This window comes from Somniosus microcephalus, chromosome 22 (assembly GCF_052327205.1).
Source record: "Somniosus microcephalus isolate GS21.2 chromosome 22, FLI_Smic_1.0, whole genome shotgun sequence".
Classification (NCBI taxonomy): domain Eukaryota; kingdom Metazoa; phylum Chordata; class Chondrichthyes; order Squaliformes; family Somniosidae; genus Somniosus; species Somniosus microcephalus.
The window spans coordinates 25369887-25397297 of record NC_141008.1 but is presented as its reverse complement, the minus strand read 5'-3'; the positions used below and the strand labels follow the sequence as shown (position 1 = coordinate 25397297).

General features: G+C 43.7%; 1 protein-coding gene across 1 annotated transcript in view; it reads left to right on the top strand.

Annotated features, from left to right (window-relative positions):
• Window positions 1-27411, top strand: part of tmem132e (transmembrane protein 132E) — a 1606823-nt gene that overhangs the window by 1059562 nt on the left and 519850 nt on the right. Inside the window, exon 3 of the mRNA XM_085964335.1 lies at window positions 454-597. Within this exon, the coding sequence (XP_085820461.1) occupies window positions 454-597 (144 nt within the window). The remainder of the gene's footprint in view (window positions 1-453; window positions 598-27411) is intronic.

Genomic DNA, 27411 nt, shown 5'->3' with positions numbered 1-27411 from the left:
TCTTTTGAGATGATGCATTAAAAGTATCACACAACATTAAACCATATTGGCTTAAGTGTAATTTTTCATAGTATTATTAGTATGAATGTGTCCGAATATTACTAAATAAGCCTAGTTGCCTGTCCAGTGTATATGTAACATTTTGTTTTCCACCCTGCTTATTGTTCACTAATAGCAATTAAAATAATATTTCATTTCTATGTTTCCTGCAGCTGAATTTGAATTCATGCTTTTAAGGAGTGTGTTGGAAACATTTATTGAACATGCACAGTGAGATTGATCTGATTGAAGTGTACTTCACTATTCTGAGTTCTTACTATAAATAGGCAGTAATTTTGCTGAACAGGAATCTATGATAATCTGAATGAATCAGAACATCAGAGTGTTTCACTTTTTTGAGTTAATAGTTCCACTGTGTTTGTCTGACTGCTTATTTTGTTCAATATTTTGCAGGGTAAAGGCCAAAAAGGGAGTGAACCTGAAAAATATGTGGCCCAAAAACCCTGAAACCTGGCAGTTGAGATCAGAGATCTTGAATGGAGGAAAACATTCCACAGCCACAGTGGAGATGAATAGGAAGCAAGGAGTCTTATATAGGTGAGAATAATTAATAAATATTAGAGGATCTATCATGGCATTGTACACCGTGGGGGTGAATTTCTACCGCATTTTCCTGATTGTCTGCCGTAGCTTCAACGGAAGAACTGTGGAAATTCTGGAAAAGTGCCGTTGGCGACTATTTTCCGGGGTTTCCACGGCTCTTTCACCAAACATATGATGGATGATCTGGAAAACCATCGTGGAAACTCACCCTCAGTAAGTGAGAGAATATGGTCCCTCTCTTCTGTTTCCTTTGTGTTGCTGTTTCTCTCTATCTCATAGAACAGGAGTAGGCCTTTCAGCCCCTCGTGGCCTGTTCCCCCATTCAGTTAGATCATGGCTGATCTGTATCTTAATTCCCAATGACTCGCCCTGGTTCTGTAATACTTAATACCCTTGCCTAACAAAAATCTATCAGTCTTGGTTTTGAAATTTTCAATTGTCCTAGTCTCAACAGCTTTTTGGGGGAAAGTGTTCCAGATTTCCACTACCCTTTGTGTGAAGAAGTGCTTCCTGACATCACCCTGCTTCTGTCACACTCTTTCTCTTCTGCATTTCTCTCCTTAACTCTTTGCTTTTCATTCTGCGCTTCTCTGCCTGTCGCTTTCTTCTTTACTCCCTTTCACCTTTGCCTTCCTACTACTTCTTCCCCTTCCTATCACCCCCGCACTCCTATTGTTACCACTAATCCTATTGCTGCCCCGTATACTCACTTTACTGTCGCTCACCTCATCCTTCACTCTCCATCTACTCCCCCACTCCGAATTACTTGCTCCAAGGATGGGCAATGAGAGACCAGCGGTTCCCTCACCCTCAACGTGTTTCCTTTCTTCCATTCTCCCCTCCCTTCCTATTCATTTTACTCAAAGTGGCATTGTTTGCTTTCATAATTCAAATTTCTTGTCGGCTACAAAAACAAATCATATTATGGAAAGACTCTGTCTGCCTCCATCCATGTCTTCCTATTTCTTTTCTATCCCTGTCTAACAGGTGCCAATCTTTCGCAAGGCCGTAAAACAGGCCACCCATTATTCACCCCACCCTGTTTCCAAGTGAAGGAAAATCAAGTAGGGGGTATAACATTCGGCCAATTCGATATTGCCAAAGTTGAAAGATCCACCCTTTACATTTTCTAACTGTCAACAAAACACAGGTGAAATAATTTGAAGCTTTCGGTTTAATTCCAAACTCAACTTTTTTTTTATTGAACTAAAATAAGAATGAGGATAGGCTGTCTGTTGCTCAGCTTAATTAACTTTTTAACTTATATAGCACAAAACAATGTACAACAGCCAGTAAATAGTCCGCTGTAATTTCTCTTTCTTTCTCTTAAACATAAACATACACACACACACACACACACACACACACACACACACACACACACACATCAAAATGAGACTAGTGCATTCTATTTGTTGTTATTTGCTGATGGGTTGAGTCTCTATTTTAGCAGGAAAGACAATGCAAGCAACAGAATTGTAGCAAAAGTTGAGCCTCAGACCCAAGAAAACATGGGCTATGGAGAGAAAAGATATTAGAGAGTTTTAAAATACCAAGGGGGAAAAATTCGGTTGATTTGCGCCTCCCGTTAGCACCCTAAGAGGGCGCTAACTGGGTGCAAAGCAACTAGTGCCTAGGTTCGGCGCCGTCAACACCTTCCGCGAAATGCAGCGGGAGATTAGCGGCGGCGATAACAGTTTGCGCTCTGTGGCGCTGCGCCACTGGTGACGACGTCATCGCCATGCGCAGCGCCCCGCTCACACCCCAGCCGCGATCTTCGGTAGCGCCCCCTGACTTACCGCCGGATGCTATGGGAGGTGCCAGGCAGCCATTTTTGTTGCTGGCTGCCTACCAGCACCTGCCCCCGTTGCTGTCCTCGGCCTTCTGTGCAGCCCCCCCGCGGAGTGCCGGCTGCGCTCCGTGAGCCCGGCACTTCTCTTGAGTGCTGGGCTCTTTTGCCGGCACTCTGATCTCTGGTGGCCCAGCTGGAACCCAGGTCACGCTGTGCTAGGCCCCTCCCCTTTAATAAGGGGTGGAAGGCCTGCAGTACCGCGGCGCGATGTGTTGCAGTGCATGACACTGCGACACGTAGCGCCGTGATAGTCACTCGCAGCGCTCTAAGAGGAAGGAGGGGCTGCTTCCAGTTGCGACCCGCTTCCCTCTTGGGGTGCTACCAGTGAATTTCGGGCGTGGAGACGCTAATTAACGCCCAAAGGGGGCGCGATCCAATATGCCCCCCAAAATTGTGACTCTTTGGCTACATTTTATGATTTTGTGAATTGTGCAGTTTATACACACACGTGTGTGTTCTGTTAGAAATTTTTACAGTTGCTGTCACTTTATTTATATTGCCAGTGAATAGCAGGCTCATGCTATATGCTTTTCTTTCAAGTATTTCTGCCAAATTCTATTCTCCAGAGAGTTATGTTTAGGCAGTGTTCTGTTTTGTTTTGTTTTTATTAGGTAAACATGAACAATATGATGTGGGAAGAGGCAACAGTAGCAAGAACTGATGTTTCGCAAATTTCAATTTAATGGTAGCTGTGGACATTGCAATACTTTGAGAAAACACATAAAGCTGAAACCACCTATGATGAGCATTTCCCAACCACCTTGCTACCAGCCTCGCGCTCTCCCAGAGGTTTTCTTGTTTGCCTGCATATGCAGCATCTTTTCTTCATGTGCACTCAGGGTTTTCTGCGCTGCTGCTTCTCCCCTGTTTGTATTTCTTTGGTGCTGGTTGTAGGTCATCTTTTCCTTTTGTAGAGAGCAAAGACAATGTTTAGAGCAGGTGAAAGACAAAGATACTTTCCCTATATAAATGCACGGATCCCATGCTAATGGGATGTGGACGTGCATTGTCCCTTTAAATGAAATGTCCTTGAAGACTAGCTGTAGCTCTTCTGGCAGGCAATGTGAATTAATAGAGTGGTTTTGAGTAAAGAAGGTGATTAAGAGGTTACCCTTTGCAGAAGAGAGTTCCCCAGATGCTGAGTAAGAGCAGTATGGAGGTGAGTAAAGGCTGTCTGTGGTATAGGATATGTATTGGAAAGAGTGCCTAGAGCTATCTATGTGAGGTTATGGGGCTTCCTGATCTCCGTGCCCAACAGTCTTGCTCTTCTGGCCCTGACTTCTGTCAAAAGAAACTCCAGGGATGTATCTGAGGATCTGGTAGCCTTTCTAGTTGTTGTCAACCCTGACCAGCTTCTGCCATTCTTGTAGAGTGATGATGCCCTTTAACTGACTATAGCTTTTAAAGGCTGTATTTCCCTATACCTCCTAGTGCCGGTTAAACCCATCAGGAGTGGTTTTACCACTCCAAACCCGTCCTGCATAGCAGCTGAGGGCCCCAGGAAGAAACTGCAGTGAGTTAACCATGGATTCACATTGGCAGGTTGCATTCCTGCTCTACCAACAGGAAGGAAATCCAGACCAAAATGTTTGAGAGTGTAACCTTTTAAGAAAAGACATCAAACTGCATGACGTATAGGACAGAAATGGCTAGTGGTGACATATATGGTAGTAATAGAATCACCGGGTTCTGATGATATATATTACAAGAGCAATGCTTGAGCGATTTTTCAACCTCAGCACATCTCTGAGATTCAATTACTGGCTTGTATCTCAGCCAGTCATTTTGTATTCTTTATATTATGTACCAGGTAGTGTTTAAATTTATCCCCAAAGCCAATTTAAGTTACTTTCCGATAATTGTTTTTTTTTTGTTCCTGCAGTTACCCTCTAAATATTCTGGAGTGAAATTTATTAGCGGCATAGATGATTGAGTAATACAGAAAAAGGAGAGGTTAGACCTGAGGATGTATGGCATCGTGTGGTTAGGTACTATAGTTATAAGGTTCATTTTTCCGATAGAAAGATGCAGACAAATCTAGGTACATAGAATAGACAGCGCAGAAACAAGCCATTCAGCCTGTCCAGTCCATGCCGACGTTTATGCTCCACTCAAGCCTCCTCCCATCCTTCATCTAACTCTATCAGCATAACTCTCTATTCCCTTCTCCCTCATATGCGTATCTAGCTTCCTCTTAAATTCATCTATACTTCTGGCCTCAACTGCTCCCTGTGGTTGCGAGTTGCACATTCTCACCACTCTCTAGATAAAGAAATTTCTTCTGAATTCCTTATTTGATTTCTTGGTGACTATCTTATATTGATGGCCTCTAGTTTTGCTCTTCCCCACAAGTGGAAACACTCTCTCTCTGTCTACTTTATCAAAACCTTTCATAATTTTAAAGAACTCTATTAGGTCATCCCTCAGCCTTCTCTTTTCAAGACAAAAGAGACCCAGGCTGTTCATCCTTTCCTGATAGGTATAACCTTGCAGTTCTAGCATCCCTTGTAAATCTTTTTGGCACCCTCTCCAGTGCCTCTATATCCTTTTTATAATATGGCGACCAGAACTGTACGCAGTACTCCAAGTGTGATCTAACCAAGATTCGATACAGGCTTAGCATAATTTCTCTACTTTTCAATTCTATCACTCTAGAAATAAACCCTAGTGCTTGGTTTGCTTTTGTTATGGCTTTATTGACCTGCGTCGCAACTTTTAGTGATTTGTGTATTTGTACTCCCAGATCCCTTTGCTCCTCTACCCCATTTAGATTCTTATCTTTCAAGTAATATGTGACCACATTATTTTTCTTCCCAAAATGTAATACCTCACACTTATCTCTTGAAATTAATTTGCCAATTATATGCCCATTCTGCAAGTTTATTAATGTCTTATTGTAATTTATTGCAGTCCTCCTTAGTGTTGATTATCTCTCCTAATTTGGTGTCATCCACAAATTTAGAAATTATGTTTTTGAGTCTAAATCGTGAATATAAATTGCGAACAACCGTGGCCCAACACTGATCCTTGTGGGATCCCTACTTCCCACTTTCTGCCACTCTGAATAGCTACTCTTTACCCCTATAAAATCATATCCAGCATAGATATCTTTTCACGTTCAGTGGCATCAGTTGCTCTCTTAAATGGTCTAAGCATCTTGCTTATGGGTGTTAACTCGCACTGCCTTCCAACCTACTTGTATGATATGGGGATCTGGGAGTGTAATAAAGAAACCTCCTTATGATCTGGGACTAGATATTTGTGTACTTTGGACGTATATTTTTTCAATCCCTCTGAAGGCAAATCGAGTCAACACTGGATGAGACAAGACTTGATTTGAATCATTAATATGTTTTATTCCACAGTAAAATAAATGTACAGAACATTAGTTATGATCAGATTGAATGAGGTCAATTGATACAACTTATCTCCATGTGATCACATGAAAATAATGAACATACTACACTGCCCCATTTCTGCGGGTCATCTGACTTAATTTAATCAGAATAACCCCTCTGCATTCTATGCTACACTCCAGGGCAGAACCATCTCTTCATGCAGTTTCCTGTCTTTCAGAGCCATTTGCTGCCTGTGGATTGTCCTGTTTCCAAAAGCCAGATTGCCTTTTTGTCACTTTTTCTTCTTATCAAAGGGTTTTCCAGTACAAAGAGTGAAAGGTGCTTTTCTGATTACCTGGACAAGCTATCAAATCACTTATTTGCCAGCTATGAGGAAACACATCAAATCTAGCATATTCGCATCTTAATTACCCACTTTTTTAAGCTTGCAGTAATGGACTATACTTTTAAGATGCAAACTTTCATGTAACTCATTTCCAAATCCCTCTGAGTAAAAATGATCAAAGAATCCTGAATCGTAACAATTTCAATAAGGAATTTGTCATAGCCTGCCAAACCATGACACATCTCAGTATTTTTCAGACTCATTTTAAGTAGCACGGTTTTCTCTCCCAGTAACACAATTTTCAAAGAAAAGTATCAAGGCCATTTAAAACACTGTTATTTTGCTTTGTCTCGTTGACCCCATGAGACTTCATTTCTGCCGACTGTGAATCTGCCCATTATGCCTGCATATACCTTTGATCTCAGTCCTCAGTTTGCAGTCAAGCTGATCCTGATTGTATGAAAGAAGACTGCCCAATGAAAGGTACACGCATCAAATTTCATTGTTTTAACCTTGTTTTGTGTGGCTGAACTGTCAGATCGACTATTTTATTCCTCTGGGGCTTGGCCGTGGGCTGAGGCTGAATGAAAACAGTGCTAAAGATGAAAACTTTCAGTTGTTTTATATATTTATTTCTCTCACAACTGCCATAGAATTTTCCAGATTTCCCCAAAATTTCCCAGTTATTTTAAGCACTTTATACTCCACAAAAATCATAAGTCCTAAGTTTTGTGTTTCTGTTGATTTAAATATTTTTATTAAAGTAACCCTTATTTGGAGATATTGACACTGAGTTGAAGCTGAGCTCTGCAGGTTAATAATGACTGTATTTACTGAGATAATGGAACAGAGAGACACAGTGCCAAAAAAGGCAGCCTGGAAACAAAAGGCTGTGAAGACAGTAAACTGAATGGAAAGGAGGTTCAGCCCTGGACTGTAGTGCTGTATGCAGAAGGGCTATTCTATTTAAGTTAATAAGATGATCCACAGAGGTTGGGTACTGTAGCGTATTCATTATTTTTATTGAACATGTGGACTTCTTCTTCACGGTTTAAATTTTTGTGTTGAGTCAGCACAGAAATCTGTAGTATGATTACAATATTTTCAGCTCAGATTTTGTTTAACATGAATATTGTGAGCTCACCTTGATTAGATTGTCTCACAGCGTTTTGGTTTCTCATTGGCTGTAGGACTTCTGCCACTGGAAGCAGTTTCTCCTTACTTACTCTAACAAATTTCCCCTTAATCTTCTCTGCTCTAAGAACAACAACCCCAATTTTTCTAGTCTCTCCACATAACTGAAGTCTTTCATCCCAGGTACCATTATAGTAAATCTTCTCTGCACCCTCTCTAAGGCCTTGACATCCTTCCTAAAATGTGGTGCCCAGAATTAGCCACAATACTCCAGCTGGGGCCTAACTAGTGTTTTATATAGGTTAGCATGACTTCCTGGTTTTTGTATATTCCACTATTTATGAAGCCAAGGATCCCATATGCCTTTTTAACAGCCTTGTCAACTTGCCCTGCCACCTTCAAAGACTTGTGTATGTACACCCCCCCAGGTCTCTCTGTTCCTGCACCCCCTTTAAAATTGTACCATTTAGTTTATATTACCACTACTCATTCATCCTACCAAAATGAATCATTTCACACTTCTCTGCGTTAAATTTCATCTGGCATGTGTCTGCCCATTTCACCAGTCACTCTATGTCCTCCTGAAGTCTGTTACTATCCTCCTCACTGTTTACTACATTTCCGAATTTCATGCAGACTTTAAAATTATGCCCTGTATACCCAAGCCCAGGTCATTACTACACATCAAAAAGCACAGTGGTCCCAACACTGACCTCTGGGGGACACCACTGCACACTTCCCTCCAGTCTGAAAAACAACCGTTCACCACTACTCCCTGCTTTCTGTCCCTTAGCCAATTTCCTATCCACACAGCTCCTTTACTCTCATGGGCTTCAATTTTGCTACCAAGTCTATTATGTGGTACTTTTTCTAAAACTATATTCTAAAGCAGTTATTAGCCTCAATTATGCAACTGGGGAAACATTGGGGCCAGGCCTGCAACTTTTGTGGAGTAACCCCCTCTTCATTTTAATAGACTTCCTCTGCATGAGAAAGTCAGGGAGTCAGATCAGCAACATGTTTGGCTGGGTGACAAGCAATTCTTTAAGACAGCAGCTCTTAACTGGTTATTGAACATCATTTGATTGCTGCATGTTAGGGCCAAAGGTAATTCACCTCTAAATGATGTCTGAAGAAGAGATGTGGGAATAACTCCTCCATGAGGACATCTTGGTGGTGCTGTTGGAGGAGAAGAAGGCCACCGTCTTGTGAAAGCCATGTACAAGCTGTCTAGATGGAAACTGTGAAGTGAGTGTGTGCGATGAGGTTGATAGAACCTGGGAATAAATATGGAAAAAGGCTTTGGATATTAGAAGTACCAAGATAAGCATACACACTTTTGACCAGACTATTAGCAAGCATGACACAAAAAGAACTTGTGATCTGATATGCCCTCGGAGGTAGAACACAAAGCATGGAGACAACCATTCTACCTTTCAAACAAGTGCTTCTATTGCCAAAAAAAGTTGGCACACAAACAGTTTGTACTGTGATACATAAATGTTGAAAGGTGTGCTCACCACTGGCACCAGAAACTATATGCGTGTTGTTTTGCAATGGACTCATGCCAGCAGGAGTATAGGATGTCCACTTGGGTGCCTTCTATTATGCCTTGCATTCTTGGGAACCTTGCCACCCAGTAAAAGTTCTGTGCCCAGTTGATGCCTCCTTCCCATAGAGTCATAGATTTATACAGCACAGAAAGAGGCCGTTCGGCCCATCGTGTCCACACCGGCCATCAAGCCCTATCCTAATCACATTTTTCAGCACTTGGTCCGTAGCCTTGTATGCTATGGCGTTTCAAGTGCTCCTCTAAATGCTTCTTGAATGTTGTGAGGGTTCCTGCCTCTAACACCCTTTCAGGCAGTGAGTTCCAGATTCCAACCACCCTCTGGGTGAAAAGGTTTTTCCTCAAATCCCCTCTAAACCTCCTGCCCCTTACCTTGAAACTATGCCCCCTGGTTATTGAACCCTCTACTAAGGGGAAAGGTTCCTTTCTATCTACCCTATCTATGCCCCTCATAATTTTGTACACCTCAATCAGGTCCCCCCTCAGCCATCTCTGCTCTAAGGAAAACAACCCCAGCCTGTCCAGTCTCTCTTCATAGCTGAAGCGCTCCAGCTCAGGTAACATCCTGGTGAATCTCCTCTGCACCCTTTCCAATGAAATCACATCCTTCCTATAATGTGGCGACCAGAACTGTACACAGTATTCCAGCTGTGGCCTAACTAGCATTTTGTACAGCTCCATCATAACCTCCCTGCTCTTATATTCTATGCCTTGGCTAATGAAGGCAAGTATCCCATATGCCTTTTTAACCACCTTATCTACCTGTCCTGCTGCCTTCAGGGATCTATATACATGCACACCAAGGTCCCTCTGATCTTCTGTCCTTCCTAGGGTCCTACCATTCATTGTGTATTCCCTTGCCTGTTAGTCCTCCCAAAATGCATCACCTCACACTTTTCAGGGTTAAATTCCATTTGCCACTGTTCTGCCCATCTGACCAACCCGTCTATATCGTCCTGTAGCCTGAGGCTTCCCTCCTCGCTATTTACCACTCCACCAATTTTTGTGTCATCTGCGAACTTACTGATCATACCTCCTACATTCATATCTAAATCATTAAAGTACACTACAAACAGAAAAGGACCCAGCTCCGATCCCTGTGGTACACCACTGGACACAGGCTTCCAGTCACAAAAACAACCTTCGACCATCACCCTCTGCCTCCTGCCACTAAGCCAATTTGGGATTTTCCTTTATTTTGCCCGCCACTGTTTTGTCATGCCCTCTCTTCGCTCTCCTAATTTCTTTTTCAAGTACCCCCCTGCAATTTCTATACTCCTCTAGGGCTTCCACTGTTTTTAGTCCTTTGTATCTGCCAAAAGCCTCCCTTTTTTTCCTAATCCATTCTTGTATATCCCTTGACATCCAGGGTTCCCTGGGCTTGTTGGTCCCACCCTTGACCTTTACGGGAACATGTTGGCGTTGTACTCTCTCTATTTCCTTTCTGAAAAAATCCCACTGCTCTAATGTGGATTTTCCTGCAAGTACAGGAAACTTTTTGGTATCCCCACTGACTAACTCGGCCATCGCGGGAGATTCAGACTCGGCAACATTTCCGGTTATTGAGGTGTTGTTTTTGGAGTATGAATTTTGCCGGTTAATCGAGAATTCCGGATATTTAGGTGCTGTTTAAACGAGAGTTTCCTGTAGCTGATCCCAGTCCACTTTGGCCAGATCCTGCCTTATCATATTAAAATCGGCCTTCCCCCAATTTAGAACCTTTATTTCCGGTCCATCTTTGTCCTTTTCCATGACTATCTTAAATCTCACCGAATTATGGTCACTGTCACCAAAATGCTCTCCTACTGACACTGCTACCACTTGCCTGGCTACATTCCCTAGAATTAGGTCCAGTACCGCCCCCTCTCTTGTAGGACTTTCTAGATGCTGGCTAAAAAGCTCTCCTGGATGCACTTTAAGAATTCCGCACCCTCTAAGCCTTTCACACTCTGACTATCCCAGTTAATATTGGGGAAGTTGAAATCCCCTACTATTGTTACCCTATTATTTCTACACTTCTCTGAGATTTGCCTACATATCTGCTCCTCTATCGCCCCCTGCCTGTTTGGGGGCCTATAGTACACTCCCAGCAAAGTGCTTGCCCCCTTTTGTTTTTAAGTTCTACCCATATGGCCTTATTCGAGGAACCTGCTACGATATCATCCCTCCTTACAGCAGTAATTGACTCCTTGATTAATATTGCGACACCTCCTCCTCTTTTAAACCCCCCTCTGTCTCGCCTGAAGATTCTATACCCCGGAATATTGAGCTGCCAGTCCTGCCCCTCCCTCAACCATGTCTCTGTGATAGCAACAATATCATACTCCCATGTGTTCATCAACACCTTCAATTCATCTGCCTTACTCGCATGACTCCTTGCATTAAAATAAATGCCATCCAGCCTTGCCACACTCCATTGTGCCGTTACATATTTGCTCTGCCCTCCAGGCTGACTTGTTTTTTCCTCTATATTTGGCTGTGCATCACCCCCTACTATAGCTCCACTCCGTTTCCCATCCCCCTGCCAAGTTAGTTTAAACCCCCCCCCCCCCCCCCCCCAACAGCACTAGCAAACCTCCCTGCAAGGATGTTGGTCCCATTGCGGATCAGGTGCAACCCGTCTGACTTGTACAGGTCCCACCTTCCCCAGAAGCAGACCCAGTGATCCAGGAAACTAAAGCCCTCCCTCCTGTACCAACTCTTTAACCATGCATTCATCTGCTCTATCCTTCTATTCCTATACTCACTAGCACGTGGCACCAGGAGTAATCCAGAGATTACAACCTTTGAGGTCCTGCTTTTTAATCTGCTACCTAGCTCCCTAAATTCTTGCAGGACCTCATCCCTCTTTCTACCTATGTCGTTGGTACCAATGTGAACCACGACCTCTGACTGTTCACCCTCCCCCTTCAGAATGCCCTGCAGCTGTTCAGTGACATCCTTGACCCTGGCACCAGGGAGGCAACATACCATCCTGGAGTCACGTCTGCGGCCACAGAAACGTCTATCTGTTCCCCTTACGATAGAATCCCCTATCACTATTGCTCTCCCACTCTTTTTCCTCCCCTCCTGTGTAGCTGAGCCACTCGTAGTGCCACGGACTTGGCTCTTGCTGCATTCCCCTGAGAAACCATCTCCCCCATCAGAATCGAAAACAGAAAATCTGTTGGAGAGGGAGATGGACCCAGGGGACTCCTGCACTACCTTCCTAGTTCTTTTACTCTGTCTGACGGTCACCCATTCCCTGTCTGTCTGTGCACTCTTTACCTGCGGTGTGACCACTTAGAGAAGAATTGCAAATGACATTTGCTTGATGTTTGATGCATCTATCAACAACCAGAGTGATTGATTTGGCAGCTGCTCTCTGCAGTTACTTGGAAGAATCTGGTGACATTAAAAAATTGCAGTGGTGACGGCAAGCAGAGCTGGTACTACAGTAGAAGTTGTCTTCTAGCCCGTCCAGAAGAAATAACCTAGCTCGGTGACAGCTTTTCTTCTGAAGCAGAGACAGTGAAGTTAGGTTTCCTTGTAGGTGCCCTGGTAGGGCTGTCCAGGTCTGTAAGTGTGAATATGGGACATGGTTGTTCATATAACTCCTCAGGTGTAGTCACACCTGCCTTTATTGTTCCCTCCTAAATTCATTTTCTTAACTAAATTGTGGAGCAGCCTTGGAACCCCAAGGAATTCCCATTCTGAGCACTTGTTTGCTGCAAGTTAAATTGCAGCTGCCAGCAAGACCACAGTAGGAAATTGATTCGGATCTGGAAGTCCTTCAATAAGAAATAAGGGGGGAGAAATTGGGTGAGTAGCGCCACCTGTTAGCGCCTAAAGAGGCAGTCAGTGGCTGTAGCGCCACTGGCTGCGCCTCCCGCGATATTCAGCAGGGGTGCTAATGGTGGCGTTAGCCTGTTGCGCTGCGCCGCCATCGATGATGTCATCGGTGTGCGCAGCGCCCCATTAGCGCCCCGTTCGCGATATTTGGTAGCGAACGCCGCTGTAGCGCCATTTGCTACCCGCGCCCGGTTCACGGGGCCTTGCTGTGCCGGCAGCAGCGCAAGTTAAGGTGGAGGTGTGGGGCGGCCGCCTTTTTCGGCGGCCGCCTGCCAGCACCTCTGTCCCCGGCCTCCTGACCCCCCTGCGGCATTGCCGGCTGTTTCCCGAGAGCCCGGCACTTCTCCTCGGTGCCGGGCTCTTTTGCCGGCACTTTTGATCAGGGATTGCGCTGTTGCAGGCCCCTCCCCCTTAACAATGGGAGGAAGGCCTGCAGTGGCGCTGCGGCACATTGCACTGCGATATTCGGTTTCAGCGCCAAGAGGGACGCAGAGCGCCTCGAGCCTCGCCCCGTCTCCCTCGAGGGTTTCTGAAACTGAATTTCTGGCGATCGGTATTACTCCCAATGCAGCGCAAAAATCAGCGCCCAGGCAAACTTGGCGCCAGTTTGGCGCCTCAACCCAATTTCTAGGCCAAGAACTTTTATTTATAGACCACATTTCACATCCTCAGGATATCCCAAAGCACTTCACAGCCAATTAAGTTCTGTTGACACATATTCACTGTTGTAATGTAGGCAACAGCTCTGTGAAGCTGTCAAACAGTGACATTCTCTGTAGTTTGATGAGGTCTTGAATTCAAGACCTCATCAAACCTCTTTCTTTTACAGAAATGAGATGGTTGTTGCATTGGAGAATGCAGCGGCCATCTGTCACGTCTATCGCGGAGGTGCGAGACTCTCCGCATACCCACCGATTTGAAGCCTGCAGGAAGAAACAAAGGTAAGTACACTTTGCACTTACCTCAGATACTCGCCTCTCCACACTTCCACCCATCACTCACCTCCACAGCACACTTTTGGACCCCTCTGACCCCCGCAGACCCACTACTCGCCTCGGTGACCTTGGCGGGTTTCAGAGCCTTCGGGAAGTCCGCACTTGTGTGGGCAAAATGGTGATAAGCCTATTTTCTGCCTGTTAACTACCTGTTAGCAGGCAGTTAAGTGGCTGTAATCGCTTCCCGACTCCAAGGAGACGGGTCCCGGTGCGGGACGGCTACCCGCCTCCTGACAAGATGGCATGGAGGTGGGTTGGGCACCCGCCCCTAAATTCTGCCTTTTTCCCGGCAGTCCCGCCTCCAAACCCGCCTCCCCAGGGCTGGCAAAATCCAGCCCAAAGAGTGCCAACCAGAAATTTACAAAAATAAATGATGCAGTGAAGGCAATAGAGACAAAAGACAGTGGGGAGGTTAGGAATGAACAAAAAAACCTGTATTGATATAGTGTCTTTCACATCTTCAGGACATCAGTATTGACTGTATTTCACAGCCAATTAGTTACCTTCAAAGTGTATTCACTGTTGTTTTGTTGGCTAATGTTGACAGCCAATTTGGGCATTTCAAATTCTACATACAGCGATGAGATGAATGACTGCTTAATCTGTTTTGGTGGTGATTATTGAGAGATGAATGTTGATCAAACAGCAAGAGAACTCCCTGATCATCTTCAAAGAAGTAACATGGAACTTATACACCCACCTGCACAGATAAATGTGTCCTTGGTTTAATATTTTATGCAAAAGACACCACCTCCAACAATACAGCCTGGCTTATGTGCACATAAGAGAGTAAAAGATGTGGAAATAAACAAATGAATCAAGGAGAGAAAATAAAGCGGGTGTGATGAGAGAATATGTGTGACAAATACAGTAGATAAAATGGAAACAATGAATTACATAGAGGGAGAGAAGCAGAGAAACAGTTACAGTAAGTGACAGACATTTTTTTCTTTTATGGTAAAACATAAAACTTGGCAGAGTGGATTGCCCACTCGTAGAACCCACCACATTTTCATTCCTTGTTTTTCACTGCTTTGCCCTCCTTAATATAGAACATTTTGAAATGTCTTCTTGCATGCAAAGGGCACTATAGAAATGTAAGTTATTTAACTAGAACTGCTGTAATTGATAACTATCTACTAGCTGCCCAATTATTAGTCCAGTTTGTAACCTAATTTCACTATCATTGTCCAGTGAGAAACTTTGTCAAATGCATTCTAAAAATAAAGATATTTGATGCCTACCATCATCTGCTTGTTCATCAACTCTCAATGAGTTTCAGTAAATTTATGAGGCATAACTGTCATTTGTAAGCCCATGTTGGCTTGGATTTATTTCCCTTAGTCTCACTAGATTCTCTTGAATTGCTTCCTTATTAATAGACTCCAGTATTTCCCCATGATAGATGTCAAGCTAACAGACTGATTGACAACTTAGCTGAGATCAGGCAATGTTAAGAATTTACCTCTTATAAACACTTAGAAAACAAGAACATGACAAAATTATTTTGGATTTTCAATTAGTAACATATAAAAATAAAAATAGATAAGTTTAGATATTGCACTAAATTTTTTATCGAAGCAGAACTTTTATCTTTCAGGTAGTGGTTAATACTACTTCAGATATAATGCAGTGATCGTTAGGACTCCGTAAAAGTACAGAAAATGGATTTCATCCACTAAAGAGCTTCTGTTATCCTTAAAACTTAATGAATAAGCTCTGCTTTATCAAATGTGCATTTTAATGAGCTTAAAACCTGTCATGTGCACAAAAGAAAAGTAAAATTGCATATTTGAAATGGTTGTTTGATCAAATATGTCATTATTAAAAGGATTTCAAAACTCTTGTTTGTAACACTGGTAAGTATTCATACCTTGCTTCTAAAGGCTCAGTAGGTTGTTAAGCAACCTCCTTTCTCCTCTGGTTCACAACAACACATTTCGAGTAAGCGTGAGACTTCGTATTGGAGTATACGGAACAAACTTTATTGATACACAGAAAAGTGATCGGCCTTTAACTGTATACAGAGAGTGACTTTACCGGTTTCTGTATTTTTTGAGTACACTCTGGCAAACTGTTGAAAACCATGATCCTTTATACACCATATTTTGACCATATCAAAGGAAAATGTCAAAATTACTTCTCTATTTCCCAAATCCTCTGAAAACAGATTATCTATGTAAACAGTTTGCAATTGTTTACCTCAGAACCACTTCCCTTAAACAAAACTTCCTTTATCTACTGTTATCTTTAGCAAAAGGACTCACTACCCTTGTTTTATTACCCCACACTTATTTCCTTACACAAGCACTTTACATATCAGAAAACAAGCAATGCCTTCTCCTCAAGACACTTAAGTCATCCTGTTTATATCGGTAAGCCTGACCATGCATTCCTTTTATGACACTTCAATGTCAGCCTTTTTAACAAAGAAGTTCGACTGTTAAACTTTTAACTCCCCAAGATGCCCAACATACACCTCTCCAGGATGTCTAACATAGGTCACAAGAAACAATCTTTTTTTAGAAGCAAGAGACACATTACAGAAGTGCATATCTGGTCACACACAATACAACAGCACCAATATAGTGGCATTTCTGTTGTAATAACAATGTTCTACTGATTAACGTTTGGGCCTTGATATTATCTCCCCCCCCCCCCCCCCACCCCACCCACTCCATGGGCTGGAGAGGGTTGGAGGATGGTGGTTAAAGACTTAAGTATGGGAAATGTGTCCCCAACACGCCTTTTTTACGGCGCTGGATATCATGGCATCCGCTGCAGAGAGGTGGGAAACGTCATCAACATATTTAGAACAGTCTGACAATTTAGAGACAGTGGAAGGGTCGAGAGAGGTGGTGGTGAGGTAGTGTTGGTTATGGTCAGTGTACGTGTGGAACTTGACTTTGTGTTTTTGGATGATGTCACCGAGGGGCAGCATGTAGATGAGAAATAGAAGGGGACTAGGCATAGATCCTTGGGGGACACCAGAGGTAATGGTGTGGGAGCAGGAAGACAAATGAGGGTGGGAATAGGACTAACTCAATGGATTAGTCAGTATGGAGTCTAAAAAGAACATACCCTTATGCTGACATAATGCTATATATGCATACTTTTCCTAAACTGCCCTAATGTGTGTTTCTAAGTACAGAAAGGTTTTTCTGGGCTATTTTGATAGAACTGATTAGCATTTTTTTTTACAAGTAACGCACGTTGAGTAGGAGAAAGAGAAGATTGTTTTTTGATGGAGCCAATTCAAAACTTTGAAAGCTAAAAGTTGCCTTTTAAGAAGAGATATAACAGTACTTTATTTTAAAGCTCAAAAGCTACAAAGGATACATAAAGTAGCAGCTTTAATGTTGGTTCTTTGTTTCCAAGCTTTCCTTCAATCATGAATGATCTGTGGAGCCTTCTCTTAAAGCCTCCATTTTTGCTTTTCTAAGCAAAGTTATTAACAGCTAATGTTTAGAAGCCTTACTCTAAAGAACTGGTGAAGTTTTAAAATCCAATGGCTGGTTGTTGGCATGATTCTACTTTAAAAAAAAAATGGTATTTCAATGGAATGTTTCCAGTATCAAATGGCAGACAATACAAATGTGTCCAATACATTATTTAAAAAAGAAAGTCCAGTATACTTTAAACAAGGTGAAATTGCCATATTTGCATCAAAAAATGACTCAACCTACAATTGATAGTGGACTGATGGGTGCAATTAACAGTAACAGTTAGCCGCATAGCCACTGGTTTACAGTTTGCAGAGAAATAGGCGAATTGGAAAATGTGATCCTCAAAACACTGGTTAAAAATCCTGTAATCCCATGTAATAAAGATGTTATTTAATTACTATAACTTGGTGGTTCTAATTATAAGTAGATGGAGTTATGGAATGTGATTCCTAAAAAGCTGGTAAAATCCAAGAATACCAAGTAATAAAAATGGAATTTAACTTAATTGTTCACCATAAACTAATGATGTGGGCTAGTTGCTGTAACACACATTCTGACCCAAGCCGTCTCTTTCTACATCACATCCATGTACCCGCCCAAAATCCAGTGTCCTCAGATGAAGACCAAATGCTTAGATAAATACAATCTGATGAAATAGACAATTTCAATTCAATTCAATTTTATTTGTCATATATGCAGCAGACGTGTGTACTGCACAATGAAATGTTGATTTTTGAGTCCTCCCAACATTGGAATAAATATAGCATAACAATGATAAAAATACTAATAGAAATACAGTAATAATAAATAAAACAACATTAATAAATAATAATAAATTATTCGTTCATGAGTCTTATGGCCTGGGGGTAGAAGCTGTTTCGAAACCTGCTGGTACGAGACCGTATTCACATCCTGAACCTGGTAGCAGAAAATCTGATAGATGCTCTGAATCCTTCAGTTGATTTACATCACCAAGAAATCCAATTTTAAGTGTCATTAAAAAAATTGCAAATCATATTACAAGCTCCTGTTATCATACTTGGTTAGGTTGATGCCACAAAGTATCTTCTACCTGTGTGATTTCACAATCTTGTCTAAATTGCTTAATTTCTTCCATCACACTTCAATGGCCTCATGCCTCCTTGCTGATTGTTACAAAAATGAAGCATGTTTTACTTTATTGCTGAATCTCTGCAATATTGACTATAGTACACATAGGATCAGTGTTTGTTTTTGTTGGCTAAGGTATACACATTTTTGTACAGTAGACCAGAGTAAATTAATAAATACATTTGGGTTTTGATCCCTGTCAAAGAAAAGAGAAATTATGTTTTTTAAATGCCTCAAGTTATTTATTTCAAACCTACTGACCCATGGGAGATGTGTTATAGAGGTATTATCTGTGTTTGAACTTTGTGAATGGCAGCCAATCTATGTAAGTATAGGAGCTAATTTGTTAATGTTTGTTGTTCTGGCATGCCTTCACAGGTTCCTGAACAGGTAGTTCAAGTTATTTAGCACAGGTTAGAGAACTGAGCTAGCCTGGGTGGTGCTTTGATTGGCAGCTGTGTCGCAAGTCTGCAAGAAGAGATAGGGTCAATGATTAGGTGCAGTCCTTTGATGGATAGCTCTATGGAAGTTTCTATTGTGGGTTGATATAGGGCTTTGGTTGCCCAGATAACCAGTCAGTTTAAAGCAACAGGAGAGATTGTGCTAAGGCAGTGCTTCCACAGTAGTGTTGTGCCACATAAGAAATGCATTTCCATTTTCACGATTCAGTGTATGTTGAGTCATAGCTCAGGGAGGTTCATTTTTTACACAGAATTACATAGAATGTACAGCACTGAAACAGGCCATTCGGTCCAACTGGTCCATGCTGGTGTTTATGTTCCACATGAGTCTCCTCCCACCCCTCTTCATCTAACCCTATCAGCATAACCTTCTATTCCTTTCTCCCTTGTGTTTATCTAGCTTTCTTTTAAATGCACCTATGCTATTTGCCTCAACTACTCCTTGTGGTAGTGTGTTCCATGTTCTAACCTGGTTAAAGAAGTTTTACCTGAATTCCCGATTGGATTTATTAGTGGCGATCTTATATTTATGGCCTATAATAAAAACAGAAAATGCAGGAAATACTCAGCAGGTCAGGCAGCATCTGTGGAGATAGCAACAGAATTAACAGGAGAAATTATAATGGGGAATAAGGAAATGGTAGAGAAATTAAACAAATACTTTGTGATTGGTTCCCACGGATTGGAAGGTAGCAAATGTAACCCCACTATTTAAGAAAGGAGGGAGAGAGAAAACAGGGAACTACAGACCGGTTAGCCTGACATCAGTAGTAGGGAAAATGCTATAATCTATTATTAAGGACGTGGTAACAGGGCACTTAGACAATAATAATAGAATTGGGCAGAGTCAACATGGATTTGTGAAAGGGAACTCGTGTTTGACAAATCTGTTAGAATGTTTTGAGGTTGTAACTAGCAGAATAGATAAGGGGGAACCAGTGGATGTGGTGTTTTTAAGAAGGCATTCGATAAGGTGCCACACAAGAGGTTATTAAACAAAATTAGGGCTCATGGGATTGGCGGTAATATACTAGCATGGATTGAGGATTGGTTCCCGAACAGAAAACAGAAGAGAGTAGGAATAAATGGGTCATTTTCGGGTTGGCAGGCTGTAACTAGTGGGGTACCGCAAGGATCAGGGCTTGGGCCTCAGCTGTTCACAATCTACATCAATGATTTGGATGAGGGGACCAACTGTAATATATCCAAGTTTGCTGATGATACAAAGCAGGGTGGGAATGTAAGTTGTGAGGAGGATGCAAGGAGGCTTCAAGGGGATATAGACAGGCTAAGTGAGTGGGCAAGAACATGGCAAATGGAATATAATGTGGAGAAATGTGAAGTTATCCACTTTGGTAGGAAAAATAGAAAAGCAGAGTTTTTTAAATGGTGAGAAATTGGGAAATGTTGGTGTTCAGAGGGACCTGGGTGTCCTTGTACATGAATCACTGAAAGTCAACATGCAGGTACAGCAAGCAATTAGGAAAGCAAATGGTATGTTGGTCTTTATTACAAGAGGATTTGAGTATAAGAATAAAAATGTATTACTGCAATTATATAGGGCCCTGGTGAGACCACACCTGGAGTATTGTGTACAGTTTGGTCTCCTTACCTAAGGAAAGAAAGACTTGCATTTATTTAGCGCCTTTCACGACCACCGGACGTTTCAAAGTGCTTTACAGCCAATGAAGCACTTTTGGAGTGTAGTCACTGTTGTAATGTGGGATACGCGGCAGCCAATTTGTGCACCGCAAGCTCCCACAAACAGCAATGTGATAATGAACAGATAATCTGTTTTTGTTATTGTTAAGTCTGTGTGTTATATTGTGAATTACTACACAGACCACAAGAGTAAACTTTAACAGGTCTTTACTAGTTGAAGGTCAGGGCGGAACTGCCCAATAAATCATTACACAGCACTTATAGACCGGTGTGGTCACCGCCGGTATTACAGTATACAGCAGCCAAGATAAAGTAGTGCAACTCTTAAAATAGTTCTCTTAAAGGTGGAACGGTTACTACAATAGTTCTCTTAAAGGTGGAACGGTTACATACACTACAATCCTCCCTTTTTAGCTAACAGTATATATTCCCCATTAAACATAGCATAACAACATATATACACAACTTCATGTAAACAGTTCACAGATTCAGTCTCTGCGGAGGCGCCTCCTGTGCTTCCTGACTCGGTCCGGATAACGCCTCGGTGGTGAAGTAGTTCTCGGTGGTGTAGTAGGTTCTTTTGGCAAGGTCGATTCGGCTTGAATGCCAGTGTCGGGTTCATCTGGTTCCAGTATCACCGGATCGGAGGTAGATACTATGGGTATCTCTGCTTCATCATTAGGCGTATAAAGTTGTGGTGTAGGTTGTCCCTTTTCGGATGACTCTATGATCTGGTCAGCATGGCGCCTTTCAGGGGTCTCTGGTTCTCGTTGCTGGGGTGACTCATCTAATGGTTCTTCACTGGACTTAACAGCTTGAACTTTCGTAACTTCAGAACCAGCATTGTTGACTTCTAAAGGCTCGAGTACCTTGGGAAGTTTTTCTGCTTCCAGACTGATTTGGCTCAGTTCGGAGGGACCACGTGCGTGACAGCTCAAAGTAGCAGAATGCTTCTCTTCCACTGTAATGTTCTGTAGTTCTTTGACTACCTTTGACGGAGGCTCTTTAATAGTCAGCCTCGCCTCAGATTTTGATTCCCCTGCGATAAACTGCAGCCAGCCGGTCATCTTACAAGTTGTTTGTTTCAGAGTGAGACGATAAATAGTGCCACGATGCTCAATTTCCACATCTTCAGAAGCATGAAGAATTTCACCATTTAGTATCCATTTTGGAGGCTTCACGTTCGCAACTGAAAGCTCACACTCAAGAATGGCGTCACTTGGCTCTGTCACTTCCACATCACATATGGGTTTAATGATGGCAATTGATTGCTCTTCTACATATAACTTTGCTGTGCTTTGGTCATCTATGGCATCACACATGTAGTTGCCTTCATCTTCAAAAGCGACATTATTAATAACAAGCTTCCTGTGCACATCTTCACTCACAATCTCATATTTATTACTGGGATGAATCTCTTTGTCTTTGTAATACCACTTGACAGCAGCATTTGGCCTGGAAACCTTGCATTCGAAAATGACACGATGTTTCTCCATGCCAATCTTCTCTCTTAAGGGTTTCACAATTTTAACTGGCAATTCTTTAATTCGAAGCAAAGCTCTGGAAGTAGCGCTTTCAGCATCAAATTTGATCTCTGCAGCATCTTCAGTTTTTGCCTCTGCCACCAATTCCCTGAGTGGCTTATTACTGCTGACACTGCTCACAAAAGGGTGCTCTTCTTAGCTTTCAACTGATCGATGAATTTGACATATTCCCTTTCTTGCTCAGCTTTGATTCGTTTGGCCTCATCGCGCAGACGGTTTGTGTGTTCCTGTTCCATTTTCTCAATCAGCTGCTTCTGCTGTCTTTCCAGATTCTCCAACTCTGTGTCAAAGAACTTTTTCTTTGCATTCATCTCTTGCTCAAAACGGCGAATCATTTGTTCTAATTGCTGTTGTAGTTTGAGATTGAATTGAGTTCGAGCCCGGTGTTCCTCAGAAATGTGCATGTCTTTAGACTGGACAGACTCAGGATTCTCTGTCAAACTATGTTGTCGTTGGTCAGTGGCATTCTATTCTGATACTTTGTTCTCTTCTGAAGCATTTATGCACTCCTTCGTTTTTCCGTCATTAGTCTGCAAGTCCATTTTAGACTTGTCTTTTGCACGTGGGCTAATCTTACCATCATCAGTTCCAGAGTCTGAGCTGATCCTGGGTAGGCGGCAATCTTCCTCGCCGTCAAAGAAACTGCACGGCTCGAGTCTTCCCTCGCGATCGGACGTGATGACAGTTCTGGTGAAATTGTAGTAGTATTCCATATCCTCGTCAGAAGACGTGCTTGGCTCATCAGCTCCGTCTACCTGCCCTTGAGTTGACTGCTCTCCTCTTTTCTTCCCCGAAGGATCTCGGTAGAATGGAAAATCCTCTTCACCATATGACTTGCCACCATAACAGGGAGTCAACCCGAAAAATGTAGTTGAGCGGGCCCAGGCACTGCGTCGGGGGTACCTCCTTTTGTTTGAATCATTATCCTGGGCTTTGTTCCTGTCACCATCCTCCTGTGAAGTCTGGTTTCCGCACTGCAGCACGTGCTTCTGAAACAGGTTTTTCACCCTTTGTTTGTAGACTTTGTTGCACGTTGGACACCTCAGGACTTCCCGCTCATTTTCTGGACTTTCCGTCATTGCTTTTAGGGGGTGCCAGTCCATATTTATTTTCCTGATCCACTCCCGTCCCAGAAGTGGTGGACCTCCCTCAGGAAGTACATATATGTCCATTCCTTGGTGCTCTTTGCCCTTGTGTCTCACCTTGACTTTTATCTTCCCGATGGGGTATACTTTTTGCCCCATGTATGTCTTTAATACTATCTCCGTATCCCGTAGGGGAATATGTGTGAATAACCTTTTGTAATCTTGCTTATTCATGACCGTCAACGCCGATCCGGTGTCCAATTCCAACTTCACTTGGACTCCTGCTAACTGCAGTGTGACCCAGATAGTTTGTCGGTCAGCTTCTTTACTCACATTGTGAATTCTCAGACTACCCAGTTCCTTGCTGTTGGAGTCTGAATCCGAATTCTGTTCATCCGAACTCTTCTCAGCCACCTTGTGTACCTTGCTGCACTTTTCCTGTGGTGACTTTTTGTTGCTGGTCTTCTTTCCTGACCGGCATACGTTAGCTATGTGACCAAGCTTGCCACATTTTCTACATTCCTGGTTTTTAAACCAGCATTGGTTCTGATCGTGTGTTGTCTTCCCACAACGATAACATTTCGTTGTACCCAAAGCCATTTGATCTACGCTGAGTACCGCTGCCTTCAGCTGCATTTCCGCAGTGCCTCTCGCTGCGGCTTCGTGCGATGCTGCAATAGAGACAGCCTTATCAAGTGTAAGATCATTCTCTTCAAGTAGCCGCTTTTGTGTTCCTTCTTTCGACAATCCGCACACGAATTTGTCTCTCAGTGCCTCTGTCAGTCCTTCCCCAAACTGACAGTATTTTGCTAGCTTACGCAGTTCAATCAAGTACTCCGCGTTGCTTTCCTCTTTCAGTTGCGTTCTTGCATAAAATTTAAATCGTTCCGCTAACATCAGCGGTGTGGGGTTCAAATGATCCTTCAGGACAGCAACAATATTAGCGAAAGTCTGATCCGCCGGCTTAGCTGGTGATAGAAGATGCTTCAATAGCCCGTATGTCTTCGCACCCATTGAGTTTAGTAAGGTTAATGCTTTATCTTCATTTGATATTTTATTTGCCTTACAATATATCTCTATGCGTTCTACATACGTGGCCCAATCTTCAACATCGGGATCGAAATCGTTGATGTTACCACGCTTAGGCATCCTCGCGATCTTCTTGAGAAACAAAAGAATTATATATTTTTTTTTACAAAATGGCGGTTTCCCACACTTGTCTTCTTCCCCCGCCTCCGAAAATGGCGGCTTCCCGCGTTTGCCTTTCTCCCCCCCGCTGGCTGCAATGGCGATTGCTGAATTGCTGCATTCGCCCTCCCCAGCGGTTTTTCAAATCGTGCCTCCCAGCCCCTCTTGCAGTCCGGTCCTTCCCCCCCCCCCCCCCCCCGGCTGCGGCTGAGTTCTCCGCGGTTTTTAAAAAAAAAATTCTCCCGCGCCTTACGATCGTCCTGGTCACTGCGCCTCGCGGCCTCGGTAGCTGCCCGGCCTTTTTCACCGGTCGCGGTCGAGCTCTCTCTCGACGCTGTTGCGTCTCCCAGCCCGCTTGTAGCCCGGTCTCTCACACCGGCTGCGTTTGCCCGCTTGTAGCCCGGTCTCTCACACCGGCTGCGTTTGCATTCACCGCGGCTTCCGTGCCCTACGCTGCCCCAGTCTCCGCGCCTCTGGCCCCGACTTCTGTCCGGCTCTTTTCCCCGGCCGTGGTCGAGTTCTCCGCCCTTATATCCTCCGTTTTTTTTTTTTTTTTCTCCTCTACTCACAGTCAACGTGGCCGACTTGCTGCTCGTCGCTGATCGGCTTACCCACCACCGTGATAGAAGGGATGATCACTGCCTGTTGCTGATGGAAGGCTTCGTGTCAGAATTTTTCTTCTTCCTTTGCTCTGCAGACCCGAGTCTTCTCTCAGCAGAATGATGAGGGCGGATGCCTCTTCTCGACGCCCGTTAAACTGCCTTGGATGTATCTCTGCCGCAGGGTAAGATTGTACTCGTCGCCACTGTTAAGTCTGTGTGTTATATTGTGAATTACTACACAGACCACAAGAGTAAACTTTAACAGGTCTTTACTAGTTGAAGGTCAGGGCGGAACTGCCCAATAAATCATTACACAGCACTTATATACCGGTGTGGTCACCGCCGGTATTACAGTATACAGCAGCCAAGATAAAGTAGTGCAACTCTTAAAATAGTTCTCTTAAAGGTGGAACGGTTACATACACTACAGTTATGTTGATTGAGGGATAAATATTGGCCAGGACACCGGGGATAACTCCTCTGCTCTTTTTCGTAATAGTGCCATGGGAACTTTTACATCCATCTGAGAGAGCAGATGGGCCCTCGGTTTAATGTCTCATTTGAAAGATGGCACCTCCGGCAGTACAGCACTCCCTCAGCACTGCACCAGAATGGCAGCCTAGATTTATGTGCTCAAGTCCCTGGAGTGGGACTTGAACCCACAACCTTCCAGCTCAGAGGCGAGTGTGCAACCCACTGAGCCACAGCTGACACTATCGACCTCTATCTTGAATATACTCAACGACTGAGCCTCCACAGCCCTCTGGGGTAGAGAAGTCCAAAGATTCACCACCTTCTGAAGAAATTTCTCCTCATCTCAGTCCTAAATGGCCGACCCCTTATTCTGAGACTGTGACCCCTGGGACTAGACTCCCCAGCCAGAGGAAACATCCTCCCTACATCTACCCTGTCAAGGAAGGATATACTTGCTGACGTAATAAAATTCACTACGCACTTGGTTTGAGCATAAAGCAAGGCTTTAATCAACTTGTTTCAGAACATGGAGGTCTAGTTGTATTTCACTAGCTCCTTGTCTTACAAAATGTCCCTGGAAAGCTGGGGCCGATGCCCGAGTATTTATGCTCCTTGGATGGCGCCACCAGCTGGCCTTCCAGTGTTATTTCATAAGTAGTTTCTTGATGATGAGATTTATAACACTTGCCATAGAGCGAGTGCAATGAAGGTTCACCAGTCTGGTTCCTGGGATGGGGGGGATAGTCCTATCAGGAGAGATTGAGTAGACTAGGCCTATATTCTCTAGAATTTAGAAGAACGAAACATACAAAATTCATACAGGGCTTGACAGAGTAGATGCAGGGAGAATGTTTCCCCTGGCTGGGCAGTCTAGAATCAGGGGTCACAGTCTCAGAATAAGGGGTCGGCCATTTAGGACTGAGGTGAGGAGATATTTCTTCACAGAGGGTGGTGAATCTTTGGAATTATCTAACCCTGTGGAGGCTCAGTTGTTGAGTATATTCAAGATAGAGATTGATAGATTTTTGAATATTAAGCTATATGGGGATAGTGCAGAAAAGTGGAGATGAGGAAGAAGATTGGCCATGATCTTATTGACTGGCAGAGCAGGCTCAAAGGGCCAAATGGCCTACTCCTGCTCCTATTTCTTATCTTCTCTTCTTTGGCAGTCCCTCGGAACCGCGGATGACTTGCTTCCACACTAAAAATGAGTTCTCAGGTGACTGATGAGTCCAATGCAGGACCTACAGTCTCTGTCACAGGTGGGGCAGACAGTGGTTGAAGGGGCGGGTGGGTGGGGTGCTTGGGTTGACGTGCGCTCCTTCTGCTGTTTGCGCTTGGCTTCCGCTTGCTCCCTACGAACAGACTCGAGGTGTTCAGTGTCTTCCCGGATGCTTCTCCTCCACTTTGTGCGGTCTTGGGCCAGGGATTCCCAGGTGTCGGTGGGGATGTTACACTTTTTCAAGGAGGCTTTGAGGGTGTCCTTGAAGCGTTTCCTCTGCCCACCTGGGGCTCTCTTGCCGTGACGGAGCTCCGAGTAGAGCCCTTGATTTGGGAGTCTCGTATCGGATATGCAGACAATGTGGCCCATCCATCGGAGCTGATCGAGCGTGGTCAAAGCTTCGATGCTGGGGATGTTGGCCTGAGCGAGAACGCTGACGTTGGTGCGCCTATCCTGCCAATGGATTTGCAGGATCTTGTGGCGACAGCATTGGTGGTACCTCTCCAGTACTTTGAGGTGCCTGCTGTACATGGTCCATGTCTCTGAAGCATACAGCAGGGCGGGTATCACTACTGCTCTGTAGACCATGAGCTTGGTGCTGTGTTTGATGTCCTGGTCTTCAAACACTCTCTTCCTCAGGCGACCTGAAGGCGGTGTTGGACTCATCATCGACGTCTGCCCTTGTTGACAGTAGGCTCCCGAGGTATGGAAAGTGGTCCACGTTGTTCAAGGCCCCGTTTTGGATTTTGATAATCGGGGAGCAGTACTGTGTGGCGGGGGCAGGCTGGTAGAGGACCTTTGTCTTATGGATGTTTAGTGTAAGGCCTATGCTCTCGTACGCTTTGGTGAAGGTGTTGATAATGGTTTGGAGTTCGGCCTCAGAGTGTGCGCAGACACGAGCGTCGTCTGGATATTGTAATTCGATGACAGAGGATGGGACGACCTTGG